This window comes from Rattus rattus, chromosome X (genome assembly GCF_011064425.1).
Source record: "Rattus rattus isolate New Zealand chromosome X, Rrattus_CSIRO_v1, whole genome shotgun sequence".
In the NCBI taxonomy this organism is placed as follows: Eukaryota; Metazoa; Chordata; class Mammalia; order Rodentia; family Muridae; genus Rattus; species Rattus rattus.
This window is the reverse complement of record NC_046172.1, coordinates 109882192-109902448: the sequence shown is the minus strand read 5'-3', so window position 1 is coordinate 109902448 and position 20257 is coordinate 109882192. Positions and strand designations below refer to the sequence as shown.

At 44.3% G+C, this 20257-nt stretch overlaps 2 protein-coding genes across 3 annotated transcripts in view; one reads left to right on the top strand and one right to left on the bottom strand.

Moving 5' to 3' along the window:
* The window catches only part of Aifm1 (apoptosis inducing factor mitochondria associated 1), a 39132-nt gene extending 37569 nt beyond the window's left edge, over positions 1-1563 (bottom strand). The window contains exon 1 of one of the 2 annotated variants that reach the window (XM_032889729.1): positions 1257-1563. In XM_032889729.1, coding sequence (XP_032745620.1) covers positions 1257-1359 — 103 coding nt within the window. In that variant the 5' untranslated portion in view covers positions 1360-1563. The remainder of the gene's footprint in view (positions 1-1256) is intronic. The other variant, XM_032889730.1, reaches the window with a different exon arrangement.
* A 5718-nt stretch (positions 1564-7281) lies between these two features.
* On the top strand, positions 7282-18282 carry Rab33a (RAB33A, member RAS oncogene family). The gene is made up of 2 exons (XM_032890227.1): positions 7282-7518; positions 17697-18282. The coding sequence occupies exons 1-2, from the start codon at positions 7342-7344 to the stop codon at positions 18150-18152; spliced, it is 633 nt and encodes a 210-aa protein (XP_032746118.1). The 5' UTR covers positions 7282-7341; the 3' UTR covers positions 18153-18282.
* Positions 18283-20257: the final 1975 nt, after the last annotated feature.

The window sequence follows — 20257 nt, the reverse complement described above, 5'->3', positions numbered from 1 at the left end:
AAGAGATAACTAAAATTACATTTACATTTTGAGACATATAGCCACGACCAGACTGGCCTTGAACTCATTGAGATCTGCTGCCTCTGCCTCCAGAGTCCTAGGATTAAAGTCATATGTCACCATACCCAGTAGATAACACCCATTAGGAAATATTTTTGACTCATACCAAAGGGGACAAACTATCCAAACACATTTGCAAAGGTGCTAACAATCAAAGTGTTTTCCACTTCTTATCCCTAAAGACTCATGGGTAACAGCTGATATTATAAATGTAATTACTCTAGGACAATGATTTAAAAATACACCTTGGAGAAGGGGGGTCATTCATTCCCACAAATCTGTATAGGTAGAAAAGAAGATGACTCAAACCATGCTCAGATAAACCCATGGATATCGGAAACACAATGGGCTAATTAGTGGAAAGAGAAGCTAATTCATTCATAACTGTTTCAGGTCAAACTTTAGGAAGCAGGGTTGGGGTGTAACAATAGGATTAGGGGCCTAGAGACTTGCAGAGTAGCTTTAGCGCTACCTACTAATTATGTGACCTTCTGCAAGTAATTTCACCTCTCTGTTCCTCAATTTATTATCCATAAAATGAGTGGGTTGGTGTTTACCACAAGATCCCTTCCAGCTCTAAAGTTTGATGAGACAACGAGCATCCCAGAGAACAAATAAGAGTGTGTTCTAAAAACATTCGTTGAAGCGTGTACGACCACCAGGAATTGAACTGTTTGGTAATCTCAAGTTGATTTTGAGCTAATTCTCCTGATGTCTGGTGTACAGTTGAGTTTCCACATCGTAGGGCATTCAAATAAATACACAGCTCTCACTCGGAGTTTTGGGGAGGTAGAGCAGATAATCTGATTTACAGGAGAAACTCGTGACTGTGTCCCAACCACTAAATGACAACACTCATCTGACCTCAATGCTTTAAAAAGGCAAGGTAGCAGAGATGGGCAATATGGTTTGGCCAAGCGTTCTGTTATCCCCAAATGGCAAAGCCTTCCAGGAGAAGGCCTCATGCTGACTTCTGGGGTTCAAAGCTCTTGAAGGTCAGGCCGGCATAAGTGTGCCTATTCCTCAGCTTGTAAACTCTTGGGTTCATATCCCGCCAATTTGGAATTCTTGCGACTGTGAAAGAAAGTTCTTTTGAAGGACCGGGGGAGCTCTGCGAGGGATGGGAGCCTATGGGACCTAGGCCATTGGACTTTGAAGTAAGGTAAGGGGTTGCCTGGGGCGGGTCAGCTAGTCACCTGGAAGCCGGTTCCTCTGTTTCGGCCTCTGGACGCACACCGACCGCACCAAGGGCACCAGTTTCTGCTTGAAAGCACCCGTCAGGCCTCCACACCGGAACATTTCGGCGACCGCTCCTAGGAAGCTCCGGCTCCTTCCTTTTCTTTTCACACACCGTCGAAGGGGTCAAACACCACGGGCTCGGGTCCGCTCCCCCTCCCGTCACACGCACATTACGCAGGCTCCTCCTCCCAGCCCCGAGTGGACATTGGATAGAGAAACCGGCCCGCTAGAGCCGGGGGAAAAGGTACTGAGGCTGGAGCCCTACTGCGCAGGCGTAATACTCAGCGCCGCATTGCAATTGGTCCCACAGCGAGGAGGTTGGCGCATGCGTCCAGCTGCCCACGCGCTCTGCAAAGCCCCGGGCCCCGCCTCCGGATTTGCAAGTTTCCACGAGTTAGTGACGCTGTATTAGGTTGAGCGGCTTAGGAAACCAGTTCAAGGGAGACTTGTGCCCCGAGGCAGTGGGTGGTGCTGCCGCTGTGTAGGTAATGGGAGCTGATTGCACTTCACAAAAACCAACCCCAGAACCGTACTTTCTGTTTTCGAGTGCTTTAGGCAACTAGCTATCTGGCTTTTAAGCCTTTCTGAATCTCTTTCTGAGATCCAATTCTAGTCTTTCCCCAAGTCCTAGTCACCAATCGCACTGGACTTCCCGAATCCTGAATAAACTTCCATCTTTTAAAAGTAACTGGCACTTCTTGAGCAGCCTTTTTTTTTTTTTTGGAGGTGGGGTGGAGTGGGGCGTGTACTTCCCGTGTTATACCTCCGTTATCACTTTCATTTGCTGCACCATGTGTCCTGTGGATAGTCTCGCGCTACTTTGTCTTTCGTGCTTGAGAAGAGAAAGCTGACAAAAAAAAAGTTTGTGCCTGACAGATTTTCTGTCAAAGAAATACTAAACAAGACTTAGAAAGTTGTAGGAAATATAGAGAACTGAGAGAAAGTAGGTATTTTGCTCTCCTGTGAGCAGAACACATCGTCCCTTTTCAATGATTTGAATTGCAGATTAAGAGTTCGCGGAAGCTGTGTGTAATGGCATAACACCTGTACTCCCAGCACTGGGGAGGCAGAGGCAGACTCAAGAGCATAGCAAGTAAATGCGAAGCCAGTCTGGTTTATATCAAGCCAGGCAAGGCTTCATGGTGAAGAGGCCTTGTGCCTTGTTATTGAAGAGTGCTACAGAAGAGGCTTTTGTGGATATAAAAGCATGGAAAGTGATCACTGTTTAGCTGAAGGAATGGAGATGGGAGCTCAGGAGTTCGAGGTCATCCTCAGCTATTTAGTGAGTTGTGGGGAAGCTGGGGCTACAAAACACCCTGTCTTGATTAAGAAAGAAAGAAAGAGGGGAGGGAAGGAGGGAAGGAGAGAAAGAAAAACCAATAACAAAAACAAGCTGGATGTGGTGGCACATGCCTTTAATCACAATACTAGGGGGGACAGATACAGGAGAATTTCTGTGAGTTGGAAGCCAGCCAGGACTACGTAGACCCTGTCTCAAAAACAAATGGCAAAAAGACAGCTCCTCCTGCCAAAGCCTCAAAACACAGTTAATGAGTAACATTTTTAAAATTTATTTTATGTGCATGACTGTTTTGCTTACATTCATGTCTGTGTACTATGTCCATGCTTGGTGTCCTCAGGACATCAGTTATGTATAGCTGGCTATGTAGGTGCCGAGAATTAACTCTCAGTCATCTGTAAGAACAACCACTGAGCCATCTTTTTAGTCCTTATGAGTGACTCCCCCTCCCCCCTTTTGGGGAAAGGGTTTCTCTGTGTAGCCGTGGCTGTCCTGGAACTTGCTATGTAGACCAGGCTAGCCTCAAACTCACAGAAATCTGCCTGCCTCTGCCTCCTAAGTGCTCGGATTAAAGGCCTGTGCCACCACCTCCTGGCTTTGAGTGACATTTTTCATCTAAATCTGCTTTGGGGGAATGAATACTGAAAATATTAATCCCAGAATAAAATAAATACATTTTATATTGCAAAGGCATAATAGATATTGCTTTTTGTTATTTCTAGAAACTCACAATATACTGAAGGACTAAGGCAAGAGGATCCTTGAGCCCAACAATTTGGGGTCAGCATGGACTGACATAGTGTGCGATCCAATCTCTTTAACAACAGCAGCAAGTTAATAACAAAGGTTAATAATAAGCATGAATCAGTTTAATACGAAGTCAGTTATGTCTGCTAGTAAAGAAAACTTTGGAAAATGCTATCAAAATTAAGGTAGTCATGTGCAATTGTGAAACAACTGAATATACAAAAATAATTTAACAATGCATAATTAAAACAAAAATCAGAGCGAAACATAATTTTTGTGGTAGGTACAATGAGGTATTTTTCTTGTCATTTTAATTAAAAATTGGATTTTACCCTAGTAAAATATTCATCAAAACAACTCAAAAAGCATGTGATAACAAACATTTCATTAGGATAAAAACCCACTGTGAAATATGTTCCTAGAAATCAACATTTCAAACTTACAAAGATAGACCCAGTGACAATTATTTTTTTTGCCAGAAGCATCTGAATAATTTTAAGTGTATATATTATATATTTTAGGTATACATACATTGGCTTAAATTCTACCCATAAGTTGGCAACAACCTCTTTCTACTGAATATGAAGAATGTGACATTAATATTACTTCCTGGGGCCGGAGAGATGCTCAGTGGTTAAGAGCACTGACTGCTCTTCCACAGGTCCTGAGTTCAATTCCCAGCACCTGCAGACGCTCACCATCTTTACAGATTACAGCCATCTGTAATGGGATCTGCGGATGCTCACCAGATTACAACCATCTGTAATGGGATCTGATGCCCTCTTCTGGTGTGTCTGAAAATGGCTATGGTGTACTCTTATAAAATAAAATAAACAAATCTTTAAAACAAAAACAAAAAAAAGTTACTTCCCCTCAATTTTTGAGGCCTATAGGCCAAGCTGGCTTCAAATCCACTGTATAGCCAAGGGTGACTTTTAACCTCTGATCCTCCTGCTTCTACCTCTCTGGGGCAGGCATTGTATCAACTGAGCTAGCCCTCCTATCTTATTATTATAGTTACTCTTTTATGGGTATAGATCACTAGAGGCATCAGACATTTTACAAGAAATGACCAAGTAATGATTTCTATTTTAACAATTGGTTAAGAGCATTTGTTCTTGTCGATGACTAAGTTTAATTCTTGGCACCTACACAGCCAGCTATGCATAACTGATGTCCTGAGGGCACCAAACATGCACATAGTACACAGACACAAATGCAAGCAAAACAGTCATACACATAAAATAAATCTTAAAAATGTTACAATGTCAATTGGAAAACAAAAGTACTATACCATGATGGCCGTTGGGATACATAATGATGGTATTGGATTAGCTAACTCATCTCTGGGTGGTTTTAATGTTCACTAGTATAATCAAGGATTTTAGAAATGGGTGACCTACATGTATAATAAAAGGCTATAAATACATCTCCAACTCAAGAATAATATTAAGTAGAAGGCTGTATTTTTAAAAACTTGAACTTGTCTGAGCACTATTCTACAATACTTATACACACATCATTCAGATCCTGAACTATTTTATTTTATTTTCCTGTAGAGGAATTTTAATCCAGCAACATGCCTACTTTAGCAAGGGATCACATCTAAAGACCTTCTGGATCTGTGTGATTTGGCTGGAATACACAGACACAACTTTAATCCCAGAAGACAGAGGGAAGCAGATTTCTGAGTTAAAGGTCGGCCTGGTATAGAGCAAGTTTCAGGTAAAGAAAAGTTTAGGTCCAGGCACTGTGGTACACACCTTTAATGCTAGCACTCAGGAGACAGAGGCAGGCAGATAGAGCCAGAAGATTAGAACAGAATGCTAAGGTTACTATGAGGCCAAGCAGAGCAATTCAGTCAGAAACCGAGAGAAGTCAGTTTGAATCAGTCAGTTTAGAGTGGAGTTTGGGTCAGAACAGCTGAGTTGAACCAGCCAGCCAAAATTCAGAAAGAGCTAGAAAGGGTAACCTTATTCCTAAGTAAGTCTCGGAGGCTGAAACCATTCTGGATCTAGATTAGATTATATAGATTACAGAAGCTTCCAGGATTAGGCCTAGGTTAGCAGATGGAGGCTGTAATTACCTCAGGTGAACAAAAGTTACTTTTACATTTTTTCTTTTTTCTTTTTCCTTTTTTTTTTACATTTTTTTTCTTAATGGAAAAGGTTTTAATAAAAATCGACTCTTCCTGTAGATCAGCCTCACACGCAAAATGGCAGCTCATGTGTGCTGCTCGTTCCCCTGGCTTTGATGACATTAGCAATATCTCATAGGTTGATGCTAATGGTATGTGTTAGTGATACCTTAGCCTATGAAATATGAGGGAGATGAGCAAAATCCTAAAACAAACATAAAATGGGTACTCTTTATTGTATGCAAATTGTACCTAATTTGATTTCATACATTTTAAACCTGAAAGTCACTTTTTTTGGAGAAGGAATATAGGTCTTGATCAAGTCGTGCGATGGTTGGTAAGCCTTGGGAAGCTGCCCTCTGATACCGTAAAAAAGTTGTATTCATTTATCATCTTCCAAGCATAATCTAGGCTTCTGGCAAATTAGACCCAACCACTGTGTTCTGCATTCACTTGCAGGGGGTGGGTGAACCCTTCTTGGGATTCTATTCCCTTAGAGACTCCACCATTCTGAAACAATGTATGGCTCTGTGAAGGGCTCAGAGTATCAGGAATTATGGGGTTTATGCCATGTCCTAAGTCCGCTCACCTGGGCTTGTAATGGTTAGCTACAGAAACAAAGTCCCCCTTTGCTGGAACTGTCCCCACTAGTCCCCCCCCACCCCACCCCAGCCTCTGTACGGCCCTCTCCCGCGGCTGGCCTTCCCCATTGGCCAGTGAAACACAACCGACTGTGACAACCAATGGGAGCGGCCCTCCTGAACATTCAGAGGGTGGGTGCTCGTGGTGTGATGAGGGGAGGTTGGCGCCTGGTACGCGCCCCCCTACATCTGGCAAGTCTTTGACAGAAACAGTAACACCCCCTACACACTCATGCCCGTGCCCCGTGTCTGCCTCCTTTCAGCTGCGTGGGGGCCCTCCAAAAGCCACTGCGTTTACCGGTGTCCTGACAGTGCCCCCCCCCAATTCCTTGGCCACCAAAGAGTGCACCTGCTTACTCAGTAAGACTGGATACCTCTTTTTCCTAAGACTTGGTGGGGGAAGGCAGGGAACCACAGCGGTGAAGCTGTCAGTGGCTGTGGAAGTGTGAAAGCGGTAGACCAGATCCCCTACCCCTTAATGCTCCAGCGGACTGGAAACTCTCCTGTGGTGCGCTCTTTGTCCTCCTCAGCTGTGCTCACTGCTCACCGACCCTATGAGCTCTAAGTAGGGGCGGGAAGCCTGAAATCCACCACGGAACTGGGGACAAGAAGGGAAGGCTATCCTGAGGTGGTGTCTTCCACTCTCCTCATCCCTTCCCTGTTGTGCTTAGGCGTTCTCCCTCCAGTGTGTCCCTGGGGTCCAGAAGGGGAGGGTCTAGGCGAAGGCGCGGCACAGCCTGAGCCTGCAGTCCCAGAGCTCACACACAGGCTGAGAGCTCTCAAGGCTGGCCCATTCTCCATTTCTTCTGCTCTCAAGCTTTTGTGTCTGTGCTTTTGAGCTGAAAGGAGGGTGCACTAGGGAAGGAGGAGGGTGCCTGGGGTGAGAGCACCCTCTTCACGCGCGCGCGCGCACACACGCTGCCGGCGCACGCACACACGGGCGGACACACACTTCCAGACCCGCACACGAACACACACACACACACACACACACACACACACACACACACACGCACACACACACACACACACACACACACACACACACGCACGCACAAAGCTCTCTCGCTTTGAGCGCACTAACGTGACCGCTTTTTTTGTGGAGCCCGCAGTGGGGTTGGGACCCGGTCCTGTCCTGGGAGATGGCGCAGCCATCCTGGCCATGGGAGCCTGCAGCCTCAGCTGCTGGCTTAGCATCCTTGGAGCTCGACTCATCGATGGACCAGTACGTGCAGATTCGCATCTTCAAAATCATCGTGATTGGGGACTCCAACGTGGGCAAGACCTGCCTGACCTTCCGCTTCTGCGGGGGTACTTTCCCAGACAAGACTGAGGCCACTATCGGTGTGGACTTCAGGGAGAAGACCGTGGAAATCGAGGGCGAGAAGATCAAGGTGATCCAGCTGGTCAGGTCCGGGCAGGGAGGAACCTGGGAGGGGGTTTCCGCCTGAGGTATATCGCTAGTGATAATAAATGACTAGCTTTGGCTGTGTCGCCACCTGCCGAGCTCAAGACCCTGGGCACATCCACAACCTCTTTAGCTTCTTTCGGGGGCCCATCCTCACCTAACCCAAATTTTCTGGCAAGCCAGAGTGCTTGCATTCTTACCCTTTCCCCCTGACTGACAGCTTTGGCCTGGAGAAGCAGGTTTGAAATTGTCCTCAACCCTAAGCGCAAGAGACATTTCTGAACACAGGAAGGCCTGAGACGTCTCTAGTCTTAGTTTTCTGGGATGGATCTCAAAGCACTTTATAGATTTTGAGGTCTTTTCTACCTCTTGGGTGCCAATAGGCTGAAAAAAAAAGTCATCCTGGCTAAGCCCTGTGGGAATTCATGGAGCAAGAACACTGCTTTATTTTAAATTGCAGTTTACACTTGAGATTAGAGCTGACTTGGGATGGAGGTGGAGTGGAAGATGGTTATGTCACAAAGCCACGAGCCCTTTTAAAAATTGAGACATAGTCACCTGCCGGCTCTTCGTAACCTCCAAAAAAACGTGTTCTTTGGGGAAGTCCCTCCCAGATGCTTGCTGCTTTCCCTGGGTTGGGTGAAGCTACTGAACGAAGAGCCGAGCCGGTTACTCATTCTACTGGCATTGTCTTCAGAAGGCCTATTGGGAAACAACTTATCTGAGGGTCAGGGGAAGTGCCTTGACTTCCTCTCCATAGTTTACTAAATAGGCCAAATACAAATATTTTTATACGTTCATTTAGGGTAGTAAAAGTAGAAAGTCAGGAAGACAGGCTATGCCAGTGTGTTGGGAAGGGGTAGCAGGAAGCAGAGGATGGCAAGGACAGCTTTGTGTGTCATAGAAAGCTTCTAAGGAGACGCCAGGGCTGCTAAACACCAAGTCCTCTAGACTCACAGCTAGCCTTTGCTTGAGCAGGACCCCTGGTGGGGGTTGGGGCAGAGATGAAGGTAAAGTTCTTGCTGGTCAAACGGCTGAGAGAGCCACATGTCTTGTCCTGTGCTCTGAGTGACACGGACAGGTCTGGTGAACTGGAGAGAATGACGAAACACCCCCAAAACGTGCAAGATTTCTCGGTGATTAAAATGATTGCATTTTAAAACGATTTCAGCAAACGAGCTCTAAGAAGACAGGTGGGAGACAAAGTGAGCCCCAGGGTCTGGGAGATAGTATATTCTTTTGAACTTCTGTTTTAGCTCTTCCCAATCTGAGGCAACAGGGGTGTCATTTTAAAGCCAATGCGGGTATCTGTCTTTTCTTTGTCAAGCCTCTCCATGTTGAATGTTTGCACAGGTGAGAGCATCCTCCTCGACAGTGTCTAGTTTCTTTAATATATGGCTATAAGACAATGGCAAGTCTAAGATGTGATTTTTATTTTTACCAAAGTAGAAATAAATCAAAGGATGCATTTTGAAACAACTTCAAAATCATTCATGTTTAATGTTATTATTTATTTAAATTCAAGTGTTACAGTGAGCTAAAGAGTTTCTTGGGCCTAAAAGTTGGAGCAGCATGTTAAAACCATCTGAAGTTTGAGTGGTGGGAAAAGGAAGTGCATGGGAGTCTAGGGGGGGAAGGAAAGATGAAGGGGGAGAGAGGGAGGAAGAGAAATGAGGGGTAGGAGGTGAACAGTGGGTGGAGTCATCACCCAACGGCCTTGGGGAGGGTTTTAAACCATTACCCCAATCCCTGTACTGAACCAAACTGACTTTCAAGTCTCTGCCAAGTATCCTAGACTTTTTTCCCCCAGAGGGCAGAGCCCGTGACAGTGTGACTCACTAGAAACAGAGATCAGCACAACAGCCCATGCAGATAAGTGCTTAATATGGGCTTTGGGGGAAAGATGATATTTTCAAGAGGACAAAGCCTTGTAACACAGTTCAAGGAGGAACCTCTGAGGACAAATTTGTCAAGAAACAACGTCAGTGGAGTGTAAGACCTGGGACATGATGACCTCGCTTCCCTAAGGCCAAAGCTGGCAGGTGAGAGACCAGAGTGTCTGTGGGAAGATGGAGGATCCTGGCAGTTGGCAGGAGATCAAGAAGGAGGTAGATTGTGCCTCATGCTTTTCCTGCGAGAAAAAAAAAAAAGTGCCAAAAAATGGTTTAAAGATGACTACCAGTGTTAGTTGCCCTTTGGGGGAGAGAAAAATGCGGTGTGATAGGCTGAGGTAGCCCCAGAGTTCAGCCAGCAATAGTAGTTGGTCAGATTATAAGTAGACGCCCTGGCAGGGACTGGTAGAGACTGCTCACTCTTCTTTCTCATTTCTAGACTAGTGTATTATTACCTCTCCTAGGCTCGCCCCCTTGTGTCCCCGGAGTGGTACATATGACAATCTCATTCACAGGACTCTGTTATTCTAGCTCTAGCTGGATCTGATGCCTCTGGCCTCCACAGATACCTTCACTCATGTGCACATACCGACACATAATTAAAAATAACAAAAATTAATTGAAACTAAATTTAAAAAATTATTAATTAAACAAAGCCCAAGCTAGGCATTTTATGTCTTATTTGATACAAAAACCCTAGGAATTAAGAATTTAAAATATTTTTAATTTTTAAAATCTATGGAGTGTGTGTGTGTGTGTGTGTGTGTGTGTGTGTGTGTGTGTGAAGGCACACGTGTTCCATAGAGCATTCTTTCTTTCCACCCTCTGAGTTTCAGGAATTAAAGTGAGGTCATTAGGTTGGGTGCCAAGTGCCAAACCATCTTGCCAGGGTAATATTGGGATTTTTATTATTCTCCTTTGACAGATAATGAGACTGAGTTTGAGACAGATGAAATACCTGTCCAGAGATCTTGTCCAGAGATCTTTTGTCATTGTTAAATTTCAATTGAGATCCAGAGTCCATGTTCTTTATATTTGACCTCTACTTTAGAAGGCAAGATCTACTCTACTAGATTGGGAGTGACACACTACTAAGCATCCAGTCTTATTGTGCCTAGGCAGGGATCCAAGGATCAAGCAAGGAACCTTCAAGTTATCCCCTTCAGGTTTGGGGTGAAGTCCAGTGGTAGAGTGTGTGTTTAGCATATGTGAGGCCTTGGACTATATCCCCAGTGCCACTAAATAAGTGAAAAGGAATTTAAACAAGAAATCTATGTTGCTTGTACTCAGGACACTCAACCAAGTACTCTAAGTTTCATACCATGACTGTCTCACTATAGGTCTAAAATTACAGGGGTCGGGGTTGGGGGATTTAGCTCAGTGGTAGAGCTTGCCTAGTAAGCGCAAGGCCCTGGGTTCGGTCCCCAGCTCCAAAAAAAAAAAAAAAAAAAAAATTACAGGGGTCTAGAGATAGAAAGGACCTCAGGGGGGGTTGGGGATTTAGCTTAGTGGTAGGAAGCGCAAGGCCCTGGGTTCGGGTCCCCAGCTCGAAAAAAAAAAAAAAGAAAAAAAAAAAAAAAAAAAAAAAAGAACCAAAAAAAAAAAAAAAAAAAAAAAAAAAAGGACCTCAGGGGCAAATCCCTCTAATCCAAAGTCCCCATTTTAGAGATAGGGAACTGGAGCTTAGAGAAAGAAAGTGACTTATCTAAGATCAACTGTACAATGCAGGCCTCCTAATCCCAGTGCTCGTTCTGGGTTTTACACTGCTAGGTTTAGAAGAGTAGATAAGTCCTAAGTCCACTTAACCCACCCAGAAGGCTGTCTGCGCAAGCAACATGGTGGGACACCACCTAGAAATGCTGGCAGCTTTTCCTGACCAATCTAGGAAAGATGGAGACATCTTCCAACTCCCAAAGGAAGGGTGGAGTTTCTCTTAATAACCATTATGCATTATGTATGTGTAACCTACAGGTTTAGCTAAACCATATTGTGTCTGTCTCAGCCTAAAAGCATCAGAAACCAATGAATAGGGTGGGGGGGGGTGGATAGGCATTGTTGAACCATTCTTGGTAAAATTAAAAGAAAGTAGCCCTTTTGCCTAGTTTGGGTACCTCCCACAGGCCTAGAACCCCCACTGTCAGTTGGCTGTGTCTATAGGCAGGCATGGGCCAGACTGTAGAGTTCTTCCTCTTTGCTGATCACTGGGGAAAACACCTTCCTGTGCTATGTTACTAAGTGCAAGGAGGCTGAGCTCAGTGTTCCTTACAAGCTGCCTGCAGTCAGAATGACATCATATCTGTGGGGGCTTCTAGGCTTCCATCTTCTGTCAGCTTAATGATCAGTTATCCATCGCTGTGTGTTCCTCTCTTCCTCTCCCTCTTCCTCTCCTTTCTTTTCCCCCTTTCCCCTTTCCCTTCCCTAGTCTCTCTCTCCCCACATGCTCTCTCTCTCTCTCTCTCTCTCTCTCTCTCTCTCTCTCTCTCTCTCTCTCTCTCTGTATGTGTCTGTCTGTCTTTGTCTCTGTCCTTTTTATTGCCAAGTGTGCCAGGTTTGTGTAGATAAACACGGAAACATGGCACAGTCCAGTTTATTGCTAAAAAAGATTTATTTTAAACTTTCCCTATCCACCAAAGGTTGTAAATGCTTCTCTTTTTTGCACTTATGCCTTCTGAAATTGGCTTCCAACAAAGGGATATCCATGGTCCATTTATAGAATGATGCCAGCTAGATCCCCCGAGGAAGATACTTTGGTCAGCTCAGAGCTTGTGCAGGGGACGGAGAGCTTGCTGAAGCTCATTCAGGCAGACAAGTCTCAGAAAATGGTAAAAAGGTACAGTTACTCTGTAGCAGCTCTCCACACTGTGCCCTCTCCCCCTGCATCCTTCATCTATCCCCCACTAATCTGGGCCTATCCCAACCCACTCATGGCAAGTTGATGAATCTTTCTCCCTGTCCCACCCCACTGGCTGCCCTTGCCTTGTTTCAGCTTCTAGAGCCAAGCTTGCCAGAGTGAAAAGCAGTAGACCCAAGACACAGTACTAAAATAAAAACAACAAATTAATTGAGCACAACCTATTTTACAAAAGCTGTTTCTCATGTATCATCTCATTGGGTCATCCTAGCACCAGAGAAGCCCGTGTTCCCATTCTAGAGATGAGGAGAGTGAGGCTCAGCTAAGGAATGACTGACTGTTCATTTACTCAGCTACTAACTAGGAGCCAGAATGCTGTCTTTCCAGCTGGTCATGTGGACTCAGTGTAATGTCGTGTAGATTCACGTGTCCAAGCCTGCGAAAGACTGCATACAGTTGGCATTCTGTCCTTGTGGAATCCAACAAACTGAGAATAAAATATTTAGAAAATAAAAGCAGGGACTGAGGTATATAGCTCTGTTAGTAAAGTGCTTGTCTTGCAAGAATGAGGCCCAGAGTTCAATCCCACTGCCACATAATCCTGACCCAGTGGAACATCCTGAAATCCTACCACTCAGGAAATGGAAGCAGGAAAATCAGAAATTCAAGGTTATCTTTGGCTGCATAAGGAGTCCAAGGCAGGCCAGTCTGGGCTATATGAGATCTTGTCTCTAAAACAAAACACACACACACACACACACACACACACACACACACACACACATGCACGCACAACATATACATATATGTAGTGTATATGTATGTATGTATATTATATATGTGTGAATAAGCATCTACCCTAAACATATAGAGATTTTTCATATTCCATAAGCAATACGTTAAATCAAGTATTTTTGATCATTTGCATTGTATCAAATATTTTAAGATAATTTAAAATATGTAAGAGGGGGCGTATAAGGCAATATGTAAACAGTACAGCATTTTATAGAGGGCATTTGAGCTTCCATGATGTGGGCATCTGGGGGTTCTGGAATCTGTATTAGGCAGTGACATGCATAACCAAGGAACGCCACCAAAGCATACCTGCACAATTGCTTGCTCTCGTCATTTTCCAGATGGGGACGCTGAACAAAACCCCCACAACTAGCAGGAGATTTGGACAGAGATTTGCACTGCAGTTGGTTTGACGCCACTGTACCCAACTGGCCCTCTGAGAGTGATGAGGATCGGGCACACATAGCTAAGGGACAAGCTTCTACCATGTCTACTGGGAAGGAAGGACAGAGGAGAGGGAGCATCTACGTTCACTTCCTAGCAAGGATGAAAGGATTGTGAGGATGTCGGGGACTGGGAAACCTGGATCCCCTGACACAGAGAGCCCATTCCATGTGTCCAGTGAGCCTGTCTGATGTAAGGCCCTTTCAAAGGCATTGAAGCCATACTGCCTAGTTCTATTTTCTGCTGGGTGTACCCCGCTTCCAGGCTTTCATCATGGCGGGGGAGGGGGTCAAAACTTCGGATGTGATTTCTATAGAGCAGGGGAGGGAGAAGTAACTATCCCTGAACTACCAAGCCTCTGAATGAAAGCTTCAAGGCTTTCTTTGTAGCTTTGGAAAGGCAGAGGAGGTCTCCAGCAGAGAGGCTCTCCCTACAGTTCTGGCGACTGACTTGAGTGGCGTACACAATTAGGACGCCAAGGAAAAGCCAAACAGCCAACCTTACTCAGCTTCAAACACCTCACACATTCCCACCCGTGTTCCTGGAGGTATTTTTAGAATTCTGAGCTCATGGTGTTAAAGCATCTGCCACACGCCTGAGGGCCGTTAGGAATTCAGCTTCGCTCAGAGGCAAGAGTTAAGACTACTGGAGACTGGGGGTGGGAAGTGGAGATCAGGAGCCAAGTGGAAATGATATTCTTGGACTTGGTCTGTTTTCTTCTCCCTGACCTTCATCCCTCTCCCCATCTGCCTCTTGTTCTTCCTGTTCAGAGCACCAGAGAGGTAGAAGGAATAAAAAAAAATTGTCTCTTCTTACAGAAACAAATAAGCCTTTGAGGATTTTTTGCTTTTGTGTGTAACGAAAGTCAGATGCTTTCTCTGAAATGGCTTTGGCAGATACCTGAGCTGTCCAACTGCTGGGAGTTCTAGTGGCTCAGGCCAGTACTGCTTTTGATCACCACTGCCTCAATGATGTACAATCCAATGCTGAGAAATACTGCCAAGTTCAGTCAGCAAGGGGCCAGCAGCACTCACGGACACAGAGCACACATATGTATTCTCTGGCATGATGTAGACCCAAAGTGCAATTCCTAAGAAAAGAGAATTGCAGAAGTTAGACAAGATTTGCAGGTGTGTGTGTTGGCGGCGGGGGCGTGGGGGTTACTGAAGAGATGGTTCAACATTCAAGAGCACTGGCTGCTCTTCCAGAGGTCCGGGGTTTCGTTCCCATCACCTATATGGTGACTGAGAACCATTTGTGATTCTAGCTCCAGAGAACCGGCCTTCTTTTTCTGGCCTCTGCAGCCACTGCATGTACCGTGGTGCACAGGCATACATGCAGACAAAACACTCATACACATAAAATACAAATAAGTAAATAAATAAATAAATAGTCTTTAAATATTTAAGAAAAATGTTTGAAGCAGGCATGGTGGCATAAGCCTTTAATCCCAGCCCTGGGGAGGTAGAGGCAGGCTAATAATCTGAGTTCAAGGCCAGCTGGTTTACAGAGTGTGTTCCAGGACAGCCAGGGCTACATAGAGAGACCCTGTCTCAGAAAAATTGCCCTCTTCCCCCACCCCATCCCCAAAATTGAGAACAATGGTGGAGGCACAAGCTGAATCTTCAAGAATGGATGAGATTGGGATCAGGAAGTGGAGGCCACCAGATACACCGTCGAAGGATGAACTGAAGACACAGAGAAAGACGTGGCCGAGTAGCTTCAACATAGGCTGAAATAGATCAAATTAAGACCAACTGAAATACTTGGATTTGACACCACATGCACTTAGAGGGCCACCATAATTTCCGGAAGAGGCGGATGCAGGCAGGGATTTAGGTGGCTATGGGACAGCAGCACTCAGGGGACAATGGAGTGGAGACATCCAGAAACCTAATGACTACTGGGGTTCACTAATAGGGAGAGGAGAGCCTGACCCAGGGTCCATGAAAATCCAAACGGAAGCTGAGGGTGGTAACAACCTGCAGCAGCCCAACACTTAGCTGAGACAGACAGTCTGAGGCCAGGCCAGGCTATAAGTGAGCTTCTGTCAAAGAAAAATTCAAATAGAAGATATAAAAAGAAAGCTTCACTAAAAGATCTTAGAGGGTGAAGAAGGAGAGCCTGGACAATGGAAACTGATGCTCAGAATGATGATCTTGTAAGATCTTCAGTCGGCAAAGAGTCATTTCTGTTCCAAAGATTATACTCACTGACTGCTAATTCCACATAAAGACTATATCCTTCATGTGAAAAGTCACAGTAGTAAGAAACATTTTGTTTCTTAGCTGAGAATTTTATAGGGTCTTGAGATCATCATTCTGATCATGAATATCTGTTGCCCCAGACATGCCAAACATGCCAGACATGCCCCAGACATGTCCAAACAAAATTGGACTTGAATATATGTTGACTCTCAGAGTAATCCCCCTGGGAACTATGCCTCTGCATATGCTACTGATACCAGATTTCTCTCTTCATAAGTTGGCCTTTATCCCAAAAGCCAAGATGCAGAAGAAAAATAGGGCGAATTTAATTATCTTTTACATAACAAAGAAGTGAATTTAAAAATAAACTGGAAAACAGGCATGGTGGCTAAAATGTGTAATTCCAGCACCAGGTGGGCTGAGACAGGACAATCGTGAATTTGAGATTCATATAAATAAATAAATAAATAAATAAATAAATAAATAAATAAATAAATAAGGCTCAATGGTGAGGATTTAAACACTAATTTCATTTTTCTGATGGGAGGAAAGCAGGCTGTCATATAGCCCAGGCTAGCCTCCAACTTGCTTTGTAGCTAGCTGGACCCAGTTTTTCTCATAATGCAAAGAAGTTGCATGCCTATAATCCAAGACCTCAGAAAGGTCAGCCAGGAGGATCACTAGTTTGGGGCTAGCTTGGGCTATATAGCTAGCAACTTGGAAGCCAGCTTGATGTATATACACATTAAGACCCTGTCTCAAACAATGGCAGGAAAGAAAACAAAGAAAATAAATATGTCCTGTTTTCAAGTAGCCATTACCTTTCTGATATATACAATTCTAAACTTTTCTACAAATACTTTTATGTTGTATGTTTTTGGAAATTGAGGTTCTATCATATGAAACAGATTTGGGACTGGTTAAAAATTGAGCACACCGACCCTGAAATGTTCTTTTATATGTTTTCTCTCTTTCTCACTTTGTCTCTTTGGTCTTTTAAGACAGAGTTTTGTCATGTAGCCCAGGCTGGTCTTGAACTGTCAGCCATCTTTTTGCCATCCTCTTGTGGATTGCAGGAATTGCTGAAGTCGCAGGTGTGAACTGGGGCAAACATTACTGTGAGCATGCTATTCCTCTTCTAGCAAACATTGTTTGCCTTCAGGAGCAGTGACACTGTGATGAAGATATTTTCACAGACTTTGAGGGCATCTCTCCAATGTCTTTTGTTTAGATTCCTGAAAGCAGGATTGCAGGTCTAAGCGTTGTGAGCATTTTTAAGATTATTGGTAAAATTGTCACATTGCCCTCCAGAAAATTTGACCAATCTGGGTACTATTTTTTATTAATTTTAAAAAGATTCATTATTTTATGTGTGTGAATGTTTTGCTTGCACATGTGAAGTGCACTGTGTATGCCTGGGGCTAGTCAAGGTCAGAAGAGTTCATCCAATCCCTTGGGACTGTAGTTACAGGCAGTTGTGAGTTAGTTACCTTACAGGTTCTAGGAATCAAACTTGGGACTTCTTCAACAAGTGCTATTAACTCCTGAGCCAGCTCTCCAGCTCTTGTGTACTATTTTTATACTACAATCCTTTAAACTTTTCACCACAGTATTTCCACCCAGAAACAAACAAACAAACAAACACACTTAGAAAAGTATAAAACTTCTCTCTGGGGTCCATACTGCCAATCTGTCAAGAAGTACTTGTTATATTGGGATTTATAACCTCATTTTTTAATCCTTTAAAGAATAGGTATTTGTTTTATTTTTTGAGACAGGGTTTCTGTGTGTAACAGCCCTGATTGTTCTGGAACTCAGTAGACCAGGCTGGCCTCGAACTCACAGAGATTCATCCATCTCTGCCTTCCCCGTGCTAGGATTAAAGAGGTGTGCCACCACTGCCCAGCTCAGACTATGCTTTTTCTCTTCTACTCTTGTTCCCTTTTCTGACTTTACATATGGGTTTTTGTTGCAGGTTCAGGTGTGGGACACAGCAGGACAAGAACGCTTCCGTAAAAGCATGGTTGAGCATTATTACCGCAATGTGCATGCAGTGGTCTTTGTCTATGACGTCACCAAGATGACCTCCTTCACCAACTTAAAAATGTGGATCCAGGAATGCAATGGGCATGCTGTGCCCCCGCTAGTCCCAAAGGTGCTTGTGGGTAACAAGTGTGACTTGAGGGAACAGATCCAGGTACCCTCCAACTTAGCCCTGAAATTTGCTGATGCCCACAACATGCTCTTATTTGAGACATCAGCCAAGGACCCCAAAGAAAGCCAGAATGTGGAGTCAATCTTCATGTGCCTGGCTTGCCGACTGAAGGCCCAGAAATCCCTCTTGTACCGTGATGCTGAGAGGCAGCAAGGAAAGGTGCAGACACTGGAGTTCCCACAGGAAGCTAACAGTAAAACTTCCTGTCCTTGTTGAAACCAAATGGTGTAAATACTCGAGAATTAGCACTGGAGTTTTTTCTTCCCCTTTTTTTCTGTGCCTGCATAATGCTCACACCTGCTTGTTTCCATACAAACTAATATCAAAATAAAATTTGTATAGATTATCACGTGGCTTTGAGTCTTGCTTTCTTCCAGGTCTTTCTTCCAAGGTCTAAGCCAGGACCTTGCATCTAATAATAAAGAGCTCTCTATCCCTGAGCTCCATCCCCACCCATAGGGGAGGGTTTTTTTTTTTTTTTTTACAGTCAAAAGTCTTTTGTTTGTCTGTTTGCATGTTTGCTTTGTTCCCCCCCAAAGACAGGGTTTCTTGGCATAGTCCTGACTGTCCTGGAACTCAGTTTGTAGATGTGGCTGGCCCCAAATTCAGAGATCCTCTTGCCTCTGCCTCCCAAGTGCTGGAGATTAAAGATGGGCGCCACCCTGAAGTCTTGAGAGGAGCTATGGATTTAATGTTTCCCTCATTTCTGAGGTATGAGCCTTTGATGTTTTGCTTCCTTTTCTAAAACAAAAACAGGCTGCGTCACAGTCCCAGTTCTTTCACAAAAATTCTATTCCCCACACATTTCATCATGAGAAGGTGATGTTTGCTCCCTGTCAGTCTAACAGATACATACTATGCAAAGAATGCCATGGAATATGTGTTCCAGGAAGACACATCCTGTCCAAAGGCCCCATGCCCCAATTACAGAATAATGTAATTACTGAGAAACAAGAATCCAACAATGGGGGCTGGTGAGATGGTACAGTGATTAAAAGCACTTGTTGTTCTTGCTGAGGGCCAGTTTCAATTCTCAGCATCTACGTCATGGCTCACGACGGTCTGTGACTCCAGTTTCAAGGAACTCATGCCCAGTTCTGATCTCCTCTGGCTTCTTGTGCACATTCAGGTAAAACACTCACATGCATAAAATAAATCTTTAATAAACAACACAATTAAGCAGGGTAGTGGTGTGAACACCCTTAATTCCAGCACTCGGGAGGCAGAGTCAGGTAGATCTCTGTGAGTTCTATATAGAGCAAGTTCCAGGCCAGGCTAGGGCTGTTACCCAGAGAAACCTTGGGTCGAAAAACCAATAAAAAATAATTAGACAGCAGTGAGTATAAGGTTATGTTGTAAGAATATAGAATACTGTACACTCAACACCAGTGACTTCTCCTAGAAAAAATAACTGTATTTATCATTTTTCATTTGATTATATTTATTTATTGTGTTCAGGGTGTGACGAAGCATAATAGTATGTGTGTGGAAGTCACAGGATGGACTGCAGGACTTGATTGTCTCCTTCCACCATGTGGGTTCCAGGAATTGAACTCGGGTCATCAGACTTGGCAACAACATCTTTACCCAATGAGCAATCTTTTCAGTCCATGAATGTATTTTTATGTTAAATAAAAATAGGGTATGTGCTCCTTTTGGGAAGGCCAGTTTACACTCTTGAACTACCTTTACGTTTCTCAAGGATCCCAGCATGATTCATGCAGTGAAACCACTTGGGTTAATCCAAATCCTTTGGCTACCCATGCCCCTAAGGGCTGTGCAGTGGTGTGAGGATCAATGAAATATCTCATTAGGGATTCTCTTGAATTAGTGGTTCTCAAATGCTGCTTCATGCTTCCTGTGGAAACTCAATTACTTACAGTACAGATTTCCAACCCCGTCTATCCAGAAGCTCTAAAGTGGGCTTCAGGATTTCGAATTCTTAAAATGTTCACAGATGATTCTGTGGTGCCCCCATGCCTCTCTGTGTGTACCTTTCTCTAAGCTTTCTGACAAGCTCTAAAAGCAGACGCTGTCTTTCCTGAGCCACAACATTGAAGCCAGCTGCGGGAACAATAGGAGACACTCAGGGTTTCCAGGGAACTCAACTGGGTAAAGTGGATCATTTCAGGCTCTAAGCAACAAAAATGAAACTATTTTGGTCATGCCCATTGTCCGTGAGCTCTTTGCCTGAAACTAGTAGGTAAGAGCCTCTTAGCTTCAAGAGACTTGGGAAGACTAATCCTGAGTATAAACACTTGCACACTGAGAGCCACTCTAGATGCAAGAGACAAAATTGGCTCTAGGGGGAGGACTGCATG

Excerpts from the sequence above, each read along its gene's own strand:
- Rab33a (XM_032890227.1), top strand. The coding sequence starts at position 7,342 with ATGGACCAGTACGTGCAGATTCGCATCTTCAAAATCATCGTGATTGGG. Across the intron at positions 7,519-17,696 it reads TCGAGGGCGAGAAGATCAAG|GTTCAGGTGTGGGACACAGC; the intron begins GTGATCCAGCTG and ends TTTTTGTTGCAG.